General features: G+C 43.7%; 1 protein-coding gene across 3 annotated transcripts; it reads right to left on the bottom strand.

Moving 5' to 3' along the window:
* Positions 1–212: 212 nt before the first annotated feature.
* ZCCHC4 (zinc finger CCHC-type containing 4) lies at positions 213–9581 on the bottom strand. 3 transcript variants are annotated; one of them, XM_068149322.1, is made up of 13 exons: positions 9517–9581; positions 9047–9165; positions 8149–8231; positions 6837–7112; positions 6211–6291; positions 5853–5925; positions 5266–5416; positions 4474–4574; positions 3238–3359; positions 2647–2722; positions 1877–1928; positions 957–1101; positions 213–786 (listed from the first exon to the last, which is right to left on the bottom strand). In XM_068149322.1, exons 1-13 carry the CDS (start codon positions 9560–9562, stop codon positions 660–662), a joined length of 1452 nt encoding a protein of 483 aa, XP_068005423.1. In that variant the 5' UTR covers positions 9563–9581; the 3' UTR covers positions 213–659. The 3 variants fall into 3 exon arrangements, with proteins under 3 accessions (XP_068005423.1, XP_068005422.1, XP_068005424.1); XM_068149321.1 differs by having other exon boundaries at positions 9460–9576; XM_068149323.1 differs by lacking the exon at positions 1877–1928 and having other exon boundaries at positions 652–786; positions 9460–9576.
* Between the last annotated feature and the right edge of the window lie 75 nt (positions 9582–9656).

Here is a 9656-nt window from a genome sequence, read left to right as displayed (position 1 = left end):
TGCTGCAGCTGCAGTGTAGCAGTGCAGAAGAGACATTCCCTCCCACCCTACAAACTGCTGCATTTCTCCTGTTTAGAACCAAGAATGCGTTGGACCTACACAGTGCAATCATTTTCACAGTACAACCCACCTCCAGCAACAGTGCCAAATCAAAAAGATTAAAGCTCAGTAGCTTAAACCCAAAACATATTACACAGTAATTTTTTTTTCTACTAAGTTTATTAAATATTTTTTTTTCAATTCTTAGGCTTCTTCCTATTTGAAATTCAAGCCCATAGTGTGAGAGGGCTGGAACAGAGAGCTTGGATTCCCATGAATTTGTGCCTTCCTGGCACCCAACTTCACTTCCTCCCTTGCCCCACATCCCCCCATACTTAAGACAAAACCACAGTATCCAGCAGTACTCCTCCCAGCAGCACTCTTCCCTTCATTTCAGACTGCATCAGACAAATTGTTAATCCTAAACACACCGAGCTGTTGCATTACCAGAAGTGCATGGCAAGTGTGTGGTTTGCTTAGCAATTTGTTCGTTAGTGCCAGTAGTGAAGGACTGCAAGTTTTAACTCAACCAGGTTTTATTTCAGATGTCAGTATTAGCACTTAGAACCAAAGGCTGGCCATGAAAAAGGAAATGAATCATTCTGTATCAGCAAGCCAAATCATGTCTTTTTTTTCTTGTTCTTTACTTTCTTCCTTGAGAACATGGTATGCTTCACAGCTGATCTCTTACAGATCCCTGTCTTTACCTTCTTTTGAGTAGTCTTCTGCCTCTGCTTTTTGTCAGCTCTGTAAAAGGAAAGGAGGAACACACAGGTTAGAATAAAATGGAGAATGTACTTTCACATTTGCTGGTATTTTAAGTAACCTCTCCATGTAAGTACATGAACTCAGGAGTACTGTCACAAAACACAGAAGGAACATTGCACACACACACATTACTGCAGTACCACACTTACTGGCAAGCTGCTCTGCTGCGGGAGAGAGTGGGACAGGTACTGCGTTTGTGACCCGCCTGGCCACAAACGAAACAGCCAGCAGCAGCCTTCTCACAAGCGTGGCTTGGAAGAGCACAGCAGTTGCAGTTGTTACAGTGAAACCAAGCTGCAAAACAAGTAACATGATTTCTGATCTTGAACAGGAGGAGCAGAATGATCGTTCTGAAACTCAGCTTTAAACACAGGCTGGATTACCTGGGGTGTTGGTTTGGTTTTAGAGATGGGTGTAAGTCACTTTCTGGTCCCTTACCACAAGGCAGCCAGGCCTTCATTAGATACACTGTGTAACTATTTCAACAGAATTGAATTACTTTGCCATTTGAATTGCTGAATTACTATAGAAGATCACTGTATGACATAGTAAGATCACTGATCTTAACAAGAGAAGCAGTCCAGATGTTGAAAAGGACTCACAAATAGTGATCTCTGTATCAGTAACAAAAATGATTGCTTCATCTATTTAAGCACAAGCTACGAACACAACTGCATGTGTGCAGGAGCCATACTTTGATCATGCTCCCTCAAACATTGTAGTAACTGCCTATTATCACCCTTTTTAAAAGTAAATTCTAATGAAAAGAGTTTACCAAAAAAAAGAAGTCAGGAAACACTTATGTGACAAATCAGAACAGTGAAGTTTCCCCAGAGCAAACAGAAATGGGATTGAATATGCCTGGACAAGAATCCATCACACACTTGAAGTTATCAGATGGCAACTCCTGTGGAATTGAGGTTTTTCCTGTGCCCTGTGCCTGCTGAATGATGACTTTTTCTTTCTTTTATGGACTATTTTCTCTTCTGGTTTGTCATCTCAGTTTCTTTGGGCTACACCTTAAACAACAAGTGCACTTCTATTTCCAAAGGCTTTTTTCTGTACTTACAGGGTTTTACACATTTTTTGCAAAGAAAGCAATGTTTCCATTGTCTTCCATCCTGCAACAGATGAACACATGCCATTGTTTGTTTCTTTTAAAGAAGTCCACCAACTGTATCTTGATACTGGACTGCTGATGTGTGGTACCAATCAGTCACAGAGACAGGACCTCCACAGGAATAACAGAAACTTAGCAACAAGAGGCCTGGGACTCTGTGACAGCTGCAGCAGAATGACTATTTTGAAATTAACTAGTCCTACAACTTTGAAATGTAACAAATGCCTGTGTCAACAGACCTCTGATGAAGGAGGACAGGGAACAGTGGATGTAAGCTGCAGCACAGGAGGTTCCACCTCAACACAAGGGGGAACTTCTTTACTGTGAGGGTCATAGAGCACTGGAACAGGCTCCCCAGAGGGGCTGCTTCTCTGGAGACTTTCAAGGCCTGTCTGGATGTGTTCCTCTGTGACCTGAGCTAGATTTCTCTGGTCCTGCTCTGGCAGGGGGGGTTGGACTTGATGATCTCTTTGGGTCTCTTCCAACCCCTGACATCCTGTGTAAGTGGTGAGCAGCAAACTCTTCTCATACTCTTTCCAACACAGATCTGGGAGAGAGAAATTAATTCCCAGCAGATTATGAATGATGTCCTTTGAAGTTAACAGTCAGTCCACAAAATGGAACTGTTTGGAGTTCTCCAAGGAAATCAGTATCAGAATAGGTGTTTCTTGTTTGACTACTGCTAAAATTGTCATCCAGAAAAAAGCCAAGAGACTTACTTTTGATGTACATGAATTGCATATCTCACAGTGCTGGTTACCAGAGCTAACATACCGCTGACAGACAGAGCAAAACCTGGGGAAAAAAACAAATTACAAACGTACTGCTTCACTGTTTGCTGACACAGCAAGGGAAATTGGGTTTATACAAGCTCAACAATGTAAGGATTGCAAAACCACTTTGCTAAACTAATGTTTTTGAGGCATAAAATCCCCACTTAGCCTCATAATGCTTTAGAGTACTCCCAAAGAGTAAAATTCGGGTGAACTGAAATCATTAACACAATCAGCAGTAAGCCAAGCCCAATTCACTCCTTTGCTCTTGATGCTTCCCTTAGTGTTTGTTTTATTAACTGCCTCAGCCAAGCTGATTGTCAGGCACACATTTCCTATAGACACAAGCTGGAAAATGTAATCTGCCTTTTAGGTGCCCAGGCCTCCTAAACAGACCTCACAAAACATGCGACCTTGGAACGAGGAGAGGTACTCCTGAGCCTGGCATCCAGGAGTTTGGCATGACAATACTCCTCATGTGCTTTAGAAACATTATGCCCTGACCAAGAACAGACAGACTCTTTCAACACATCTTACCTATAACCCTCTTCTGCAGGAAGCACAATGATCCTTGGGGTGAGGTTGGTGAAGATACGGACGGGAGACTGTCTGCGCCCTGTCTTGCCATGTTTATAAAGTGCATGATTGTCATAGTCTACCTAGAACAAGAACATCAGGCAAGAGATGTCTTAAACTGAATGCTAAGCACAGGCAGAACTATTTGCATATGTATTATAGGTGGCCTTATGAAAATTTCTCTATAGACTAACCCCTAATTAGATTACAAATTCTGCAGCAAGCGTTTTGTCTCCTTTATTTTTAAGCTTGTGCAAGCATAGCATGAGGCCAGACTCAAGAAGCTCAGTTTCCAATGTGCCTCTCAGACCTTACTTTGCTGATGCCTTTGTGCTGTTTTGCATGGGATATGCAAAGATAAGATTGCAGTTGCTCAACAAAAGAGCAACCCACTAAGAACAAAAAGGAACTACACCATTTGGTCTGCCTGGAAGACAGCTGATGTACATCTTCAGCTATCTCAGTGTCAGTACCAAGGTGAAAAATCCAACCAGCTCAGCTTTTTCCAACACTGCCTCCAGAGACTTTTTTGACACAAAAATTCTCATCTCTGAACACTAGGAGGAATGCAGAGCACAGCCCAGCATGAGCTTACAACTGTCTTCCACAAATTTCCACTCTACAAGATACAAATATTTTGTTTTCATGTCAAACTTCATGCAGAGCTGTTAAATGGGAAAATAAAACTTCAACATTATGAATACCCCTGACTGAGCTCTCCAAACTCACTGATGTACACATTCACAGACAACTTACAGAGCAGATACAATGCTGATGCCAAATTGCTGCTTCAGCACTGACAGTTTAATTGATTAGGGCATTCCAAATTACTGCTTCATCACTGACAGCTTAATTGATTATGTCATACCAAACATTTCTGTTGTAATCTTAAATCCTGCTCTGGTCCCAGCAGTTTTGGAGATGAAAGACTTTCACTTTTTTATTGACCAGAAATGGGCATTACCCACCAAGCTACTGACATTTCAGCAGGAGGGAAAAGGGAAACATCCACCACTGCAATATGCACCTGTTAAAAGGAGTGCAAAGTCCATCACACTGAAAACCCAGCAGAAGCGAGTTAGTGGACAGATGAAGATACAAAATAAATGGTGGGAGTGTGACAAGCTGCTCTCATTCATAGTCCTGTTCACACTGCACACAACTGAAATCCAGCAGGCTCACTGGGTTCAGCCATACCTGGTAATCCATCATAGTGAAGCTTGGGAAAGATTCAAGAATACGAGACTCAAAGAAGTATGGAAATATCCAGAACATGGGCATCTCTTGGCTGGTAGGATCTAGGCAGGAAAAGGTTTAGATGTGCATTAAACAAGGTACATGAAGCATGGAAAATGTACAGTAAACAGTTCTGAATACATCAAGATATGTATGGCATGCTGGGCAGAACAACTAATTAATTCCTTTAAGCAACAAAGTTTGGGCATATTTATGCAGAGCTGTAAGCTCCACTTAGCTGACAACTCTGGTCACCCACCTAGGCTGGCAAGAGGTGCTACTGGTCTGGTAGTTTATTCCACCATGAGGGTGGTGAGAGCCTGGCACAGGTTGCCCAGGGAGGTGGTGGAAGCCTCATCCCTGGAGGTTTTTAAGGCCAGGCTGGATGTGGCTCTGAGTAGCCTGCTCTAGTGTGAGGTGCCCCTGCCCATGGCAGGGGGGGTGGAACTGGGTGAGCCTTGAGGTCCCTTCCAACCCTGACAATTCTGTGATTCTTCTCTACCTTTAAAGTCCTTTTTAATGGCAAGTGGATTTATTAAAAACAAAATAAAAACAAGTTTTAAAGAGAGACTTAGAGAATTGGGCTTTATTAAACTATCAGGAGAGTAGTTAGATGCACTGTAGTTTGTCTTCAGAAGTCATAACATGAGTGTGTCCCCATTCACCTACGCACCAAAAGTCACAGACACTTAAATAGGTGCTTTTCCTCACAGTGATGCTGCAGCCCAACACCCATCTGGCTGCAATAGATACCTTCTTTTTCTGTGTCCTTCCACATGGCCATCAGTCTTTTAAAGCTCAAAGCCAGGGCTTCCACTAAGCCTCCAAAGGGGGGATCAGTTACCATGATGATCCCTTCACCATTCTCTTGGTGCAAGAATTTCCTGCAAGTTTCACGTGCAGCCTGGAAGAACCAGAGGTTAATTTCCAGAAACAAGGAGTCAAGAACTACAATAATCTTGTCTTTGAAATAAAAGGAGTATTTACTGGGCTTGTAAAGGCTGGGACTAAAACAATTAATCCTGCTGTAGCAGCACCTGCAAGCTAATGAAGGCTTGCAGGTAATAACTCACACCAAACTGTCATTTTAATCCAAGCAGCAGTTAAAGTATGGAAGGAACATTAGCTAGCAAGACTTTAACAGGCCATTTTATCTCTGAATCAAGTGGGACAGAATTGCTGATGAGGCACTGTTATGCTTTATTCTTATTTCCAGTGCCACTGACCACTTTTATCTCATGGTAGCTGTTTTCTATGAGACTAACCACGACCTTCTTACAACATCCTGCATCAACAACATGTGCTTCTTTACAATGTACTCAAGAAACAGTTGGCCTTACCTCTCCAGCAAAAAAATGATGATTAAACATGTTGTAGTGACAGAATTCATCCTCTGTGTAAAACTGTGAATACCTGTAAAATAAGTTTGTGTATGTAAACAACTTCTTGCCTGCCCCAAGGGGCATTTACACTGAAAGCAAGGCCTTAAGACATTTATTTGGGTTCTGATTACTTGAGAACACAAACCAACACTGGGAATTATCATTACTTTTCTCAAACTGGGTATCACTTGTGTTATGTGTGCAGGAAGAGAGATGCAGAGTCAGGGAAGGGAAAACCAGCACCCATTTATCTTTGAAAGCAGTAAGCACACAAATCTCTGTACACACAGAGAGACAAACATTTGTTAAAACCTACCTGAAATCAATATCTAGCAGAAGGCTTCTAACCCTGAAATCTTCTTCTTTTGATGCTTTTGACTGGATCATTTCATGCAGCCTGAGGTATAATTGGAGCAAAGAAATTTAACACATGATCACTGGCTTCAGAAAATTATCTTGGCAAGACAAGAATGCCTGGCACTTTACTAAACCTAAAACCAAACAGATAGAGAGAATGGAGTCATCTGGATTTGGATGGTTTCATTGGGTTAATGTTTAAAGCTAGAAACATGCTTAAAAGGGGAAGTAAACAAACAAAAATTAAACAAACAAAACCCCAAACAAACTAACAACAGAAACAACACACAAACACACACAACAGAAAAATAGAGCAAGAAACAAAGCAGGACACTCAGAGCAAGTGTGCTATCTGCAGTACAGCTGCAGTCTTCTCCTGTATCATTTAAGCTCAAAGCAAGACCTCAGTAGATGCTTGGATAATCTCAACCAATTAAAGCACAGTGAATTTCTCATTATGAGAGCATCTCTGGTTTCTTAAACATTAGTAAACTGCACAGTTTTGAGACAGAAATATGATTTGGAAGTGTAATAATTCTACACTGGAAGTGTAACCATTCTCACTGGAAGTGTAACCACTCTCACCTGGGGGTCCCAACAGAGAGCACTCGGCTGAATCCTAAATCAATAATAAGGTCCAAGAGGAACTGGCAACTTCTGTCTGCAAACAAGTACTGTGCATTTGTCTTTTTGTTCTCCAGGGGATATAAAAGTTGACTGGGACTTTGCAACTGGGCAGTGGAGATATCACAAAGGAGCTGGTGATCCGAGTGTTTCTCCCATTCAGCTGGCAGTAGCAATTGCTGGCACTCCTGGCAAAACCTCCTCTTTGCTAATGGCAACAGAACAAAATTCTTGTACCTGTAGACACAAACAACAAAAGGGAACAAACTCTGAAGAGGCTTCTGTAAAAGATGTGAAGGGCAGCTATAAAGGGGGTTTCATTTTTCTGAGTTCAGACATTTACACAGGCAAAGTAATTTAAGCTGCTCTTTGGAAAACTCCACTACCTACCTGTGAATGAGGCAGTATTTATGAACAAAAATACTCAGAGCACACTTTGAGAAGCATGTAGTAAACTGGTTAAATATGTTTGGAATCCCTGTAAAGCAACTACATTGCAGGGTAAAGACCCCATGTCCCTACCAGCAAGGAGCCCTGTGTGTTCATACACAAACTCAGGTGCCTCTGCTTTTCACAGCGTCAACAAGCCGGTTACTTTTGGCACACTACAGTCAGTGCTGCTACTGACCTGCTGTTAGCACATTATGAACACTAATGTAACAGCTATACATACTGCAAAAGAGAAAGATACAGCTCCTGCTTTGAAAACACCATGCTCTAATTATGTATTTCATGCTCTTTTCCCAGTTCTTATTTTACATAGAACAGAATAGAATAGAATTAACCAGGCTGGAAAAGACTTTTGATATCATCAAGGCCAGCATATCACCCAACACCATCTAATCTCTTCCTAAGCACCTCCAGTGATGGTGACTCCACCACCTCCCCAGGCAGCACATTACAATGGCCAATCTCTCTTTCTGGGAAGAACTTCCTAACATCCAGCCTAAACCTCCCCTGGCACAGCTTGGGACTGTGTTCTCTTCTTCTGTGACAGGTTGCCTGGGAGAAGAGACCAACCCCCATCTGGCTACAACTTCCCTTCAGGTAGTTGTAGAGAGAAGTTAGATCTCTGAACCTCCTCTCTCCAGGCTAAGCAACCCCAGCTCCCTCAGCCTCTCCTCATAGGGCTTGTGCTCCAGACCTCTCACCGCCTTTGTATCCCTCTGGCACGTTTTCACACTTCAAAGGATCCTGAAATGTTATCTCTACATTCACAGTACCTAAACCTGTGTGACTTGATTCTCACTGGAGACAATGTACATGACAGTACCTTTCCACATTCTGCCTGTGTGTCCGAGAAGGCTGATGGGTTCTGTTATACTCCTCACGTGCTGCAAGCCTAGCTTCTGACACCTGCAAAATCCATGGGTATGGCAAGTCAGGGAACAAACAGACATCACTCAATATCCTATGTTAAATCTCAACATTAGACAAAAAAAGCTTCATTAAAGGTCACATGCTTTAGTCACTTGGCATACAAAAAACATTCTTTGTTGTTTCAGCAGAGCAAGTGAGACTGCAGCACAGAGGCATGCTGCAAAGCAACAAGAGTCTCACTGCGAATGTGAAGAGTGCAAAACCCAAACACTTCGTTCTTCCACTATGTGTTACACTCAGAAAAACTCAAAACATGGTTCTGATGAAGGCAAAGAGGTGTATCACAGTATGACTAAGGTTGGAAGAGACCTCAAGGATCACTGAGTCCAACCTATAAGCACAGACCCCATGACTAACAGTAGCACAGTATAACTAAGGTTTGGAAGAGACCCTTCCCTCTGAAGACCTCTATGTGACCCTCAACAGCTGGTAACAGCTGGCATGTGGCCCGAGGCTTTTGTGTGGTTATTTAGTAAGCTTTTCTCTGAGTCTTCTGCTTTGCTCCCACAGAACCCATCAATGGTTTCACAGTTTGTTAACAGAGTTTCAAGACATGTGTGCAAAACCGTATGGAACTGATTTGTTTAAAGGGAGAAGAGAGCAGAACACATACAACTTGCCTTGAAAGTTATACTTGCAATGTTCTCCTGGCAGAAATGAGGAGCTCCACTAAACATAAAAGTTTAGCAAACAGCTGCTGCCACTGACTTCAAGGACAAAATAGATCTGTCTGAGCAACAGAGAAAATAACCTTTGACTCTTAACATCAGTCTTAAGCAGTGCTCTCTTACCTTCTCATCTTCCCACTGGAAAAAGTTACAATCTTTTCTATCCCTACAAGCTGAACAGGCATAAAATCTTCTTCCTTCCTCTGCTCGCTGGCCGGTCTTCACAAACAGAAGAGCAGGACCTAAGGACCAAAGGTAATTCCTGAGGACACACGGAACCCCAACGCCTCTGCTGGCATGCCTCCACCCCAAGTGCACCCCAAGTGGAACAGTGCACTCACAACCCCTGCTGTAAAACACAGTGCCTCGCTGCGGGGCCGAGGAAACAGCTGAGGACCAACACCAGAGACGTTCAGAGAGCTGTCAAACGCTGACCCACCGCGCACCGCGGCCATCGCGCTCAGCTCCACCCTCAGAACCCCGGCCAGCCTCGCACTCCCACCCCACTCACGCAGCCTCCTCGCCGCCCGGCTCACCGTGCGGGCAGCTGGGAGCGCTGGGCGCCAGGCCGAGCAGGGTTAGCCCACCCGTACCCGAACCGCACAAGGCCTCAGCGTCAGGCGCTCCGCTGGCCGCCATGACACCGCCGCCTTCCCGGCAGCTCTCACGGCCGGAGCGAGGCAGGAGCGGCACAGCGGCGCCCTCCAGCGGAGCGGCGGCCCCAGGGCTAAGG

The sequence above is a fragment of the Melanerpes formicivorus genome, unplaced genomic scaffold (genome assembly GCF_026170545.1).
Source record: "Melanerpes formicivorus ecotype bairdi unplaced genomic scaffold, bMelFor1.0.p_v2 SCAF_18, whole genome shotgun sequence".
In the NCBI taxonomy this organism is placed as follows: Eukaryota; Metazoa; Chordata; class Aves; order Piciformes; family Picidae; genus Melanerpes; species Melanerpes formicivorus.
Note: the sequence above shows the minus strand (reverse complement) of the source record. Positions and strands in the feature narration are given on the sequence as shown.